The following is a 13323-nucleotide window of genomic DNA, read 5'->3' as shown; positions in this document are numbered from 1 at the left end:
TTTTTTTTATCTGGCCGCGGACCCCCAGCAGTACGTGGACCCCACTATGAGAACCCCTCGCCTAGACAGCCTAAACAGATGAGAACTGATGCCGATGTGTAGCCTGGTTGGATGTGTAGCCTGGTTGGATGTGTAGCCTAGTTGGATGTGTAGCCTAGTTGGATGTGGAGCCTAGTTGGATGTGTAGCCTAGTTGGATGTGTAGCCTGGTTGGATGTGTAGCCTGGTTGGATGTGTAGCCTGGTTGGATGTGTAGCCTGGTTGGATGTGGAGCCTAGTTGGATGTGTAGCCTAGTTGGATGTGTAGCCTAGTTGGATGTGTAGCCTAGTTGGATGTGGAGCCTAGTTGGATGTGGAGCCTAGTTGGATGTGGAGCCTAGTTGGATGTGTAGCCTAGTTGGATGTGTAGCCTAGTTGGATGTGGAGCCTAGTTGGATGTGGAGCCTAGTTGGATGTGGAGCCTAGTTGGACGTGGAGCCTGGTTGGATGTGGAGCCTAGTTGGATGTGTAGCCTAGTTGTTGTGAGCATTTGCGGTCTGGCACTTAATTCTGCCAGCCAAGCTCCAACCTCCTCTTATCCAACCTCTGCCCCACGCGCACCACAGGTTTATTCGGCCTGCGGTCTTCACCGAGGTCCGGAGGGCCGCACTTAAAATGGATTAGATTTCCTCTATCCATCGTTGACTGATTAGCTCTCGTTTCCGTGACCGTTAGGAAGCTGGACAGAGAAGGAAGACTATAAATGTCGGTCCATTATCATTTCTACACAGTTTCATATTTGGTTTTGGTCATTTCAATGTTCCCCCCCTGGATTGAATGGGCTCGCGGACCAGATCTGGCCCGTATGTTTTGACACCCCTGAGGGCCTGATCTACAGTGTATGGAAATGAGTGACTCCTATCCTGCCCTGATAGACAGGGGTGACAGCTGTGTTGAAGCACCTGTTTTCCCCCCTCTATAAACATAATTACAGCCGTTCAAAATCAAGAGGCCCCTACTTTGGGAGGGAATTTACCGAACCCTGCTCTGCTGTAGTGTTAATCAACTAATTTACATGTAAATGTATGACTGTGACTCAGTCAAGGTCCAGGACAAAGCAGACGTTTAGATTGGAGTCCAAAACAAGTCAGTCAGACCTTTTTGAAACTACAGGTTTAGAAGGATATTTGATCATCAAATCCTTGCAATGGTGAATTTGGGGTAACATCATTTTCCTAAACTTTGCTTTCCATAGTGTGTCAGAAGAACATTACCCACCAAAAACATACTTTATGAGTTACACTGAATGAGTCATTATTTGTGGTTGTTAAAACGCTGATAAAATGTAGCTTCACTGCTTGCTGAAGAATATACTATACTTGAAAGACTTGCTAATGATTAGGCTTATGATTATTAGCTAATGATTATTAGCTAAGCTGGTTCCACCATTGGGGTGCCAGGACAGAGAAGAGCTTGGACTGGGCTGAGGGGGAGCTGCCCTCCTGTAGGGGTGGGAGGGCCAAGAGACCTGAGGTGGCAGAACGGAGTGCTCGGGTTGGGGTGTAGGGTTTGAGCATAGCCTGAAGGTAGGGAGGGGCAGTTCCTCTTGCTGCTCCATAGGTAAGTACCATGGTCTTGTAGTGGATGAGAGCTTCGACTGGAAGTCAGTGGAGTGTGCAGAGGAGCAGGGTGACGTGAGAACTTGGGAAGTTTGAAAACCAGGGGGGTTACAGCGTTCTAGATAAATTGCAGGGGTTTGATGGCACAAGCGGGGAGCCCAGCTAACAGCGAGTTGCATTAGTCCAGACGGAAGATGACAAGTGCCTGGATTAGGACCTGTGTGAGGCAGGGTCGTACTCTACAGATGTTGTAGAGCATGAACCTGCACGAGTGGGTCACTGCCTTGATGTTTGCATAGAACGACACTGTGTTGTCCAGGGTCATGCCAAGGTTCTTTGCACTCTGGGAGGGGGACACCGTGGAGTTGTCAACCGTGATGGAGAGATCTTGGAGCGGGCAGTCCTTCCCCGAGAGGAAGTGCAGCTCCGTCTTGTCAAGGTTGAGCTTGAGGTGGTGGGCCGACATCCAAGCTGAGATATCTGCCAGGCACGCAGAGATGCATGTCGACCAACTGGGTGTCAGAAGGGAGGGGGGGGGGGGTGGAGAAAAGCAGTTGAGTGTCGTCTGCATAGCAATGATAGGAGAGACCATGTGAGGATATGACGGAGCCCAGTGACTTGGTGTATAGAGGGAAGAGGAGAGGATCTAGAACCGAGCCCTGGCGGACACCAGTCGTGAGAGGACGTGGTGCGGAGACAGATCCTCTCCACATCACCTAGAAGGAGCAGCCTGCCAGGTAGGATTGTGTGTGCAGAGTCTGAGACACCCAGCCCTGAGAGAGTGGAGAGGAGGATGTGATGGTTCACTGTGTCGAAGGCAGTGGATAGATCTAGGAGGATGAGAACAGAGGAGCGTGAGTCAGCTTTGGCAGTGCGGAGAACCTCCGTGACACAGAGAACAGCAGTCTCGGTTGAGTGACCCGTCTTGAAGCCAGACTGGTTAGGGTCAAGAAGATCGTTCTGAGAGAGTTGGTCAGAGACCAAGTGTTTTGGAAAGAAAAGAAAGAAGGGATACAGGTCAGTGGTTTCTGACGTCAGATGGGTGGAGTGTTGGTTTCTTGAGGAGGGGAGCGACTGGCCATTTTGAAGTTAGAGGGTCAGCCAGGGGTCAGGGATGAGTTGATGAGGGAAGTGAAGGTCTCCAGAGATGGTCTGGAGAAGGGAGGAGGGGATGGGATGGAGCAGGCAGGGTTGTCGGGCGGCCAGACCTCACTAGTCGCAGGATTTCATCTGGAGAGAGAGGGGAGAAAGAGGTCAAGGCGTAGGGTAGTTATGTGTAAGTGAGACCAGTGGACTCAATAGGCTGAGTGAATGAGGAGCGGATGTCGTCAACCTTCTTTTCAAAGTGGTTGACAAAGTGGTCCACAGAGAGGGGGGGGGGGGGGGGAGGATTGAGGAATGGGAGTTATAGGCCTACTCAGGCTGGTTATAGGCAGACTATCACATTCAACTTATAGTTTTGTAAGTATTTTTGTCTGAAACTTTGTTCCCCCTTGTTTCTGTTGGACCCGGTCTCTTGAAAAAGAGATTTTATCTCAATGAGAAAAAACTGTATAAATATAATAGAAAATAAATAGAAAACCATAGCCCATATCCCATCTATCCTATTTAACAACATAAAACTAAAGCACTGATCATTGAGAATGAGATCAGAATGACTGCTAAGGTTTGATCCATCAATTCAATTAAAAAAAGTCTGAAGTTTACATAACACATTTCTTGTTAACAAACTATAGTTTTGGCAAGTTGGTTGGGACATCTACTTTGTGCGTGACACAAGTCCTTTTTCCAACAGTTTTTTTTTACAGACAGATTATTTCATTTATAATTCACTGTATCACAATGCCAGTGGGTCAGAAGTTTACATACACTAAGTTGACTGTGCCTTTTAAACAGCTTGGAAAATTCCAGAAAATGATGTCATGGCTTTAGAAGCTTCTGATAGGCTAATTGACATCATTTGAGTCAATTGGAGGTGTACCTGTGGATGTATTTCAAGGCCTACCTTCAAACTCAGTGCCTCTTTGCTTGACATCATGGGAAAATCAAAAGAAATCAGCCAAGACCTCAGAAAAAGAATTGTAGACCTCCACAAGTCTGGTTCATCCTTGGGAGCAATTTCCAAACGCCTGAAGGTACCACGTTCATCTGTACAAACAATAGTACGCAAGTATAAACACCATGGGACCACGCAGCCGTCATACCGCTCAGGAAGGAGACGCGAGATGAACATACTTTGGTGCGAAAAGTGCAAATCAATCCCAGAACAACAGCAAAGGACCTTGTAAAGATGCTGGAGGAAACAGGCACAAAAGTATCTATATCCACAGTAAAACGAGTCCTATATCGACATAAACTGAAAGGCCGCTCAGCAAGGAAGAAGCCACTGCTCCAAAACCGCCAGACTACAGTTTGCAACTGCACATGGGGACAAAGATTGTACTTTTTGGAGAAATGTCCTTTGGTCAGATGAAACCAAAATAGGACTGTTTGGCCATAATGACCATCATTATGTTTGGAGGAAAAAGGGGGGACTCTTGCAAGCCGAAGAACACCATCATGCTGTGGGGGTGCTTTGCTGCAGGAGGGACTGGTGCACTTCACAAAATAGATGTCATCATGAGGAAGGAAAATGATGTGGATATATTGAAGCAACATCTCAAGACATCAGTCAGGAAGTTAAAACTTGGTCGCAAATGGGTCTTCCAAATGGACAATGACCCCAAGCATACTTCCAAAGTTGTGGCAAAATGGCTTAAGGACAACAAAGTCAAGGTATTGGAGTGGCCATCACAAAGCCCTGACCTCAATCCTATAGAAAATGTGTGGGCAGAACTGAAAAAGCGTGTGCGAGCAAGGAGGCCTACAAACCTGACTCAGTTACACCAGCTCTGTCAGGAGGAATGGGCCAACATTCACCCAACTTATTGTGGGAAGCTTGTGGAAGACTAACCAAAACGTTTGACCCAAGTTAAACAATTTAAAGGCAATGCTACCATTATTTACTAATTGAGTGTATGTAAACTTCTGACCCACTGGGAATGTGATGAAAGAAATAAAAGCTGAAATAAATAATTCTCTCTACTATTATTCGGACACTTCACATTCTTAAAATAAAAGTGGCGATCCTAACTTGACCTAAAACAGGGGATTTTTTTTACTAGGATTAAATGTCAGGAATTGTGAAAAACTGAGTTTAAATGTATTTGGCTAAGGCGTATGTAAACTTCCGACTTCAACTGTATTGTATCTATATTCCCTCCAGACCAAGACAGCTAACCTGTGGCAGTACATGAGGAGGAGCGGGGTGTCGGTGCGTCAGGAGCTCTTCCTTCCCAGACTAGTCTTCCTCGCCCCAGACTGCCAGCTGGATGAAGAGTTGAGGAAGAGGAGGGAGCTGGTCTCCCACAGTCAGATCGACGAGTTCCTGCTCTCCTTCAGAGAGGGCTATGTAGCCTGGGTATCAGATGCACTCACTCCTGCCTGGCTGTCTGGTGAGTGGAGGAAGCATTGAGGGTTTCTGAGTCACAAATACTTTTTTAAAACAAAAATGGATGCCTTGAATAGACAGATGTGCACCTTACTGTAGTCCTGAAGGTAGACAGATATATACATTTGCATGTGTTTTTAAGTGTCTTTGGGAAAAAGCGCTGTTTATTATTATTGTTATTATTATTGTTGTTGTTGTTTCTCCCTGTCCTGCAGGTCACCTGTCGTACGGTCAGACAGGGGAGCTGAAACAAGTCCTGAGGAAAATGGGGACCTGGGACCTGGTCAGACTGCAGGGAGGAGAGCAGCTCAAGGTGGCTTTTTACAACCCAACGGGAACAATAATATCTGCCATTTAGCAGACGCTTTTATCCTAATCCACTAACAGTCGTGTGTGCAAACATTTTTGAAGTATAGGTGGCCCCGGGAATCGAACCCACAATCCTGGCATTGCAAGGGCCATGCTCCACCAACTGAGTGATACAGGACCACCATAACCTTGTATTCATTTATTTCATTAATACAAGTAATAAGCAGGCCAACACTACTTTATCTAGTGCTGTTCTGAAACCCAAAGACACCGTTATTACCTTTTTTTTGGGATTGTTTTATCTCTGTTGTTTTTATAATTTTACTGTGAAATGTGTCATGATTTTAAATGCAGTTTTAAAATGAAGTTTGTCTGTACTTGGTTTGAAGGGAGACTACCAGAGCTGTCCTTACATCGCACTGAACCGCCAGGAGACGGACACCATGGAGTTCTTCAAGATCAAAACCATGTCTGCTAATTCACTGTGGGCTCTGCTGGGACACGCCCCTCAGGTTAGTGTCAGAGCACCCGCCCCCCGCCGCCGTCGTCATGACAACCAGCACACGACATTTGAGATGTGGACTGGTTGTGCCGTTCTGATTCCGCTCACTGACTGAAAGACCCAACACAAGGGCTTAGAAAGGGGAGGGTCTGGCTCTGCAACTCCTTGGACAGACTAGGAGCTGAGTCGGTGCACAGAAGCCTGAAAAGCCTGTGTTAGGGATCGGGTCTTAGCATACTGGCACTTTCTCAACATACTGTCTCAGTTTTTTATTTTTTCTCTGAAATTACAGGACACCACTTGAGAATATAATAGGTGAAACTAGAACGTTAAGCTACAAGCGGAGGGCACTGCTACGGCAAAGTCCTGCAAAAGAGAAATCGACTAACTGTACTAGACAAGATCCCCTGGAGATGGAGCCAGTACATAGAAATACTTATTTACGTCATTTTAGCAGACGCTCTTATCCAGAGCGACTTACAGTTAGTGAGTGCATACATTTTTCATACTGGCCCCCTGTGGGAAACGAACCCACAACCCTGGCGTTGCAAACGCCATGCTCTACCAACTGAGCTACACAGGGCCATTTTCATTCTAAGTGCATTAAATAGCAAGATGGATCTGAAAATGAATGCCTTTTTCAAAGTAAAAGTTGAATGATTTCCAGGCCCATGTTAATCAGAGTAACACCCTTTGTTTCCCCTCCTTCCTTCCCTCCCTCCTTCCCTCACTCCGCTGTATGGAAATAAGTTCTCAGATCTCCCCACATTAACATTGGCATGCTGCGTGTTAATTACACACTTACTGGCCTTTCTCTTTCATTCTCTCTCTCTCGATCACTCCCTCTCTCCCTGCTAAGACGCTCATTAACTCAACACAATTGGTTGTAGTAGGAGGTAATTGCATGCAAACGCTGCTGTCTAAAAGCTGCATTCTAGATTTGATTTGTTTGTTTCAGGGAAAGGTAATTGATTGATTTGACTAATGAAGTAAATGCAGGTGGCATTAGTCACTCTGACAGAGTGCTTAGGGACCCTAACTGCTGTATTGTGATGTAACAGGAATTAAATTACATTTCCAACTATGAAATTCACACAACATATTGCAGTGGTTACTTCATTTTTTAAATGATATTTGCTCAGTTGGCAGCATAATTTGGATGCAATTTAATATGTTGAAATATTTCTGCTTCTTGGTTCAGATATCCGACTTTATTGTCCGTGTTACGACAAACAACAGAAATGTGTTTTATAGATGATATAGCTGTTTTGAGGGAAGTCGAGGCTAGGGCTGTGACGTGTCGTCAGCCGGTGATTGGTCAAGCAAATAACTGTTGGCCTCACGGTAATTGACCGTTAATTAACATAAACACATTTAGCATCTCCTGTCTTCCACTCATAGCCTACAAGCCACTGATGCAGACCTTTGGAACATCTACATTTAAAAAAAGTCTAATACATCCATGTAATATCGCCTACACCTTCACAATAAATCCATTATTTATTTTAGACCGGTCTAAAGAAACATGATATGAAGAAAATGTAGTCTATTTCAGAAGAACAGAATGGCATACTCTGAGTTGTCCTTATGTTAGGTCGTGATCTGGCTATGCCAAATGGCTGTGGGCTACACTAGTTCATTTAGCAGACAAGATTTACTTAGAATTCCGTGGCATTATTTTTATAATATGAAGAATACAACTGAACATGGCTGAATAAAATAGAAAGGATATTTTCTCCAAACGATTTGAGGGAGTGCGCACATGCGGCTATTCTGTGTTGAGCGGTTAACAAAGAAACAGGTCCTCCTATATGCTTAATTTAGAGATATTAATGTAACTTTAGTTGTGAAACAAACGTTGGGCTAAATGTTTAGATTTTTAATACATTGTAAGGCTGCATGATGAGACTCTAATGATGATTTGAAAAATGTCGCTTGAAAGGCATGAGCTCTGCTTAGTTTTTTGCGCAGGCTGCACACACTTCATCAATCTCTCATTCACAATTTGACAAGCACTTGATAATGCCTCGAATTTCACGGCGGCATCCCCTTTGTGTGGCCGTAATGCACCCTAAGAAAATCCATGCCTTTTGTGGCCGTTGTGCCGTTCTCCCTGAGTGCTGCGCGCTCCGAAGCACCTCTAACTCACACGGCTCTCCATCACGTGATCGGGTCTTTCTCACAGGCTACAAGTGAAGACGGACACATCGGGGACTCAACTGCGCGCGTCCTTATCCAATTCCGAGGCGCATATTGAAGATATTGGAAGAACTGTCCACATTTACTTTTCGTCAGCCAACAAGATGAGTCGGCCTAACGAACAGCAAAAGCACTAGTCTATGTCAATCTACTATCCCCCATAGTACAAAGGTCGACCTGTTCTATTCTGTGAGATAAATAAATATTTCAAACATAGTCTGGGACAGTTGTGGGATGCGATAGATCCCAAATGAATACAACCACTAGCATCAAAAAACATTTTTACGCAACAGATCAGAACGTTTAGCTTAATAATAATAAATAATAATATGCCATTTAGCAGACGCTTTTATCCAAAGCGACTTACAGTCATGCGTGCATACATTTTTTTTTTTGTTTATGGGTGGTCCCGGGGTTCGACCCCACTACCTTGGCGTTACAAGCGCCGTGCTCTACCAGCTGAGCTACAGAGGACTACAGAGGAGCTTAAAATGTTGATAAACGATTAGACTATTTCTTCACATTATAAGCGCAGCAATGTGCACACGGCAGTAGGCTGTAAGTGTGAATGTTCCATTAGCAGGAAAACACCATTCTCAAAAGTGACCGCAAATGCAATTATGCATGTGGTGCTTTTATTACAAAGGTGCATTTTTATGGTAAATGATCTTCCCCAAACTTGAAACTCACACACTGCTTATGTATGCCAGTTAGGCTCTACACCCCTTGTAAAGTGGATGAATGTGCTTCATTTTAAGAAGTTATTTGGCCACTTTAGTTGTGATACAAGCCTTATTAAAACATATAGGCCTATGGGCTAGGCTACATGAGGTGTGCCACTATGATTCGAACAAGTACAAAAAAAGGCATGCTCTGTTTTTTGCCTTACAGCACACAAGCTCGGCATAATTCACAAGTGATAATACATAAATTCACAAGTGACAGGCTAATATTCTCACCCATCAGATCTTTCTTGATTTAATCTCGTCTTTAGATATACTAAATAATATATGTGTGAAATTTGTTTTGATTTAGAATGGACCACTATCATGCACCTGTATCAAAACAGGGGCAGCGGGAAAAAAATACATGTCATCTATGCACTTAAATAGCGAATGGAGGACGCTTTTCCTGTGGTTTATTTTCATGCGAGACAGGTAGGCTGTACTTATGGTCCTCTGTAGCTCAGCTGGTAGAGCATGGCGCTTGTAACGCCAGGGTAGTGGGTTCGATCCCCGGGACCACCCATACGTAAAAATGTATGCACACATGACTGTAAGTCGCTTTGGATAAAAGCGTCTGCTAAATGGCTTATTATTATTATTATTATTATTATTATTTTGTAAAGAGAAGCAATGAGCTTAATATTAGGAAAGCTGAGAAATAAATATAGTAGGCCTAGCCTATAGAAAGCTGATGGGATCCTCCTCTTTTTAATAGAGGCCATCACTCTGTTTTCTCGCACAATTGCATAGCCTATAGAAATGTTGCACAACATGAGCTCATGGGCTCTCATGAAGTGTTTGATTATATTTTCAATTACATTTGCATTGATGTCAGAGTGATTAGAGGGACAATAGAGTGCCGAGTACCAGGCAGTTAGCAAGTTTGGTAGGCTACTAATGACCATCAGCAGCATCAGAGCTTGGAGAAGCCTAGTTACCGTGACTAAACGGTCACGTGGAATTTGCCTGCCTTCATGACTCGTGACCGCCGGTGTGGCGGTAATATGGTCACCGCAACAGCCCTAGTCAAGGGTACACATTGATCAGAAGTCACAACATACTGGGTCCAGTGACATGACATTGATCAGAGGTCCCTGATCAATGGACGGCAGGTAGCTTAGTGGGTAAGAGCGTTGTGCCAGTAACTGAAAGGTCGCTGGTTCTAATTCCCGAGCCGACTAGGTGAAAAATCTGTTGATGTGCCCTTAAGCAAGGCACTTAACCGTAATTGCTCCTGTAAGTCGCTCTGGATAAGAGCGTCTGCTAAATGACTAAAATGTAAAAATGTCCCGACATACTGGGTCCAGTGACATGACATTGATCAGAGGTCACGACATACTGGGTCCAGTGACCATGACATTGATCAGAGGTCACGACATACTGGGTCCAGTGACCATGACATTGATCAGAGGTCACGACATACTGGGTCCAGTGACCATGACATTGATCAGAGGTCACGACATACTGGGTCCAGTGACCATGACATTGATCAGAGGTCACGACATACTGGGTCCAGTGACCATGACATTGATCAGAGGTCACGACATACTGGGTCCAGTGACCATGACATTGATCAGAGGTCACGACATACTGGGTCCAGTGACCATGACATTGATCAGAGGTCACGACATACTGGGTCCAGTGACCATGACATTGATCAGAGGTCACGACATACTGGGTCCAGTGACCATGACATTGATCAGAGGTCACGACATACTGGGTCCAGTGACCATGACATTGATCAGAGGTCACGACATACTGGGTCCAGTGACCATGACATTGATCAGAGGTCACGACATACTGGGTCATGACCTTTACAAAGGCTTCAATTACAGATGTAGCCTACACCCATCTCCAGAGCTGCTGACCCGGACACACTCACACACACACACACACACACACACACACACACACACACACACACTGTACGCGGCCCTACCAGCCCTTCCACTCGATACAGGCCCCAGCTGTCATCAGACTAGTCTCCAGTGGGTCCTGCCCCCGGGGGCCTCGCTGTGTTACAACATATTATATTTTCAACTAAATATTAGTAAATGGAGGCTGAATGGCCATCCATCATAAGGCATAAGGAAACCCACCTTACACACACACACACCCACCTTACACACACACACACACACACACACACACATCATCCATATGTCACAAAGAAACATAACACTCCTATGATAGATACCCTAGAATGTATGCCTTGAGGAAAGGCCCCCTGCCTTGTTACGTCCGTCTTGCTTACTGGGCGTTGTGATCCATCAGTGCTTTCTCAGCTCTACTCAGACTGGATGACAAGGCACCTGGGGCGGCAGGTAGCTTAGTGGTTAAGAGCGTTGTGCCAGTAACCGAAAGGTCGCTGGTTCTAATCCCCGAGCCGACTAGGTGAAAAACCTGTCGATGTGCCCTTGAGCAAGGCACTTAACCCTAATTGCTCCTGTAAGTCGCTCTGGATAAGAGCGTCTGCTAAATGACCTATTTATTTATTGTCACCCTGTTCCTGTCAGAATATACAGGGGTCGTCAGGGAAGATCTAGTCAATGATGTTTTCTCCCAGCTGGTCTTTTTACAGAGCCACTTAGGAAATATCATCTCATAAAAGAAACAGAGTATTTAGAAAATGTTCAGTGATTTTATTTTTATATAATGCTATTTGTATTTATTTTTTACAGTCCATAAATGAATGAATGGAGCTCTTGAAATATAATATTATTAATAAACGAAGTAGCGAGTTTGCTAATATCATAATATCCTCATAATACATTATATTTATATAATATAATTGGCAATGAATAGCTTTTCCATTAGGAAACCTCCATGCTACAAATGTAATTATCCCGTCAGTGTGTTCAGTCCCTTTCTCCAACAGGCAGCACAGCTCTTAAATCTCTTAGGTGGTTTGGACCAGCTGCTCAGGGTGGATAGAGTGGTGCTGAGATACCCGATGTCTCCCCCAGACCCGGTTTCAGACCCGGTGTCTCCCCCAGACCCGGTTTCAGACCCGGTGTCTCCCCCCAGACACGGTTTCAGACCCGGTGTCTCCCCCCAGACACGGTTTCAGGTTTCAGACCCGGTGTCTCCCCCCAGACACGGCTTCAGACCCGGTGTCTCCCCCAGACCCGGTTTCAGGTTTCAGACCCGGTGTCTCCCCCCAGACACGGTTTCAGGTTTCAGACCCGGTGTCTCCCCCCAGACACGGTTTCAGGTTTCAGACCCGGTGTCTCCCCCCAGACACGGTTTCAGGTTTCAGACCCGGTGTCTCCCCCCAGACACGGTTTCAGACCCGGTGTCTCCCCCAGACACGGTTTCAGGTTTCAGACCCGTGTCTCCCCCAGACACGGTTTCAGGTTTCAGACCCGGTGTCTCCCCCAGACACGGTTTCAGGTTTCAGACCCGGTTTCAGGTTTCAGACCCGGTGTCTCCCCCGACACGGTTTCAGACCCGGTGTCTCCCCCAGACCCCGTTTCAGACCCGGTGTCTCCCCCCAGACCCGGTTTCAGGTTTCAGACCCGGTGTCTCCCCCAGACCCGGTTTCAGACCCGGTGTCTCCCCCAGACCCCGTTTCAGACCCGGTGTCTCCCCCAGACCCGGTTTCAGACCCGGTGTCTCCCCCCAGACACGGTTTCAGGTTTCAGACCCGGTGTCTCCCCCAGACCCGGTTTCAGGTTTCAGACCCGGTGTCTCCCCCAGACCCCGTTTCAGACCCGGTGTCTCCCCCAGACCCCGTTTCAGATTATATTATGATATCCCCCAGACCCGGTTTCATATTATATTATGATATCCCCCAGACCCCGTCTCAGATCCTGTAGATTACAACTGTACTCACTGTGGTTGTTAGCTCAGATCCTGTAGATTACAACTGTACTCACTGTGGTTGTTGGCTCAGATCCTGTAGATTACAACTGTACTCACTGTGGTTGTTGGCTCAGATCCTGTAGATTACAACCTAAGCAATCTTCTTTATTCATTCATTCATTTACATATTTAGCAGACGCTCTTATCTAGAGCGACTTACAGGAGCAATTAGGGTTAAGTGCCTTGCTCAAGGGCACATCAACAGATTTTTCACCTAGTCGGCTCAGGGATTAGAACCAGCGACCTTTCGGTTACTGGCACAACGCTCTTAACCACTAAGCTACCTGCCGTGAAGTGTGTGGGGGTGGGGGGGCTCCAGTAATTTCATAAAAAAACGAAAAGCATTATTCAACAGATGAAAATTGTGGTGGAAATTACCATCGTTTTTCAGATTTCTCATAATTGGAATATAGCTCTTCAAAGAAAAGGCTGTGATTTGAAATAATTTGCTCCAGAGTGTGTGTGTGTGTGTGTGTAGGAAGCCCTTGCTCCAGAGTGTGTGTGTAGGAATCCCCTTGAGAAAGCGAGCTGCGTATTACACAAGACGAAGAGCGCGGCAGAATCCCAGGCGTCTGTACTGAACTAGCTCTCCAGCACAATGCCCACTCACTCAGCAACAGACCAGGGATGAACGCTA

At 45.8% G+C, this 13323-nt stretch overlaps 2 protein-coding genes across 2 annotated transcripts in view; both read left to right on the top strand.

Moving 5' to 3' along the window:
* Positions 1–13323, top strand: part of LOC121578357 (receptor-type tyrosine-protein phosphatase F) — a 231295-nt gene that overhangs the window by 78247 nt on the left and 139725 nt on the right. The gene's annotated exons all lie outside the window — the stretch shown is intronic.
* The window catches only part of LOC121578383, a 34263-nt gene that overhangs the window by 8962 nt on the left and 11978 nt on the right, over positions 1–13323 (top strand). The window contains exons 5-7 of the mRNA XM_041892742.2: positions 4863–5091; positions 5303–5400; positions 5786–5908. Of these exons, the coding sequence (XP_041748676.2) occupies positions 4863–5091; positions 5303–5400; positions 5786–5908 (450 nt within the window). The remainder of the gene's footprint in view (positions 1–4862; positions 5092–5302; positions 5401–5785; positions 5909–13323) is intronic.

Source organism: Coregonus clupeaformis, chromosome 1 (genome assembly GCF_020615455.1).
Source record: "Coregonus clupeaformis isolate EN_2021a chromosome 1, ASM2061545v1, whole genome shotgun sequence".
Classification (NCBI taxonomy): domain Eukaryota; kingdom Metazoa; phylum Chordata; class Actinopteri; order Salmoniformes; family Salmonidae; genus Coregonus; species Coregonus clupeaformis.
Note: the sequence above shows the minus strand (reverse complement) of the source record. Positions and strands in the feature narration are given on the sequence as shown.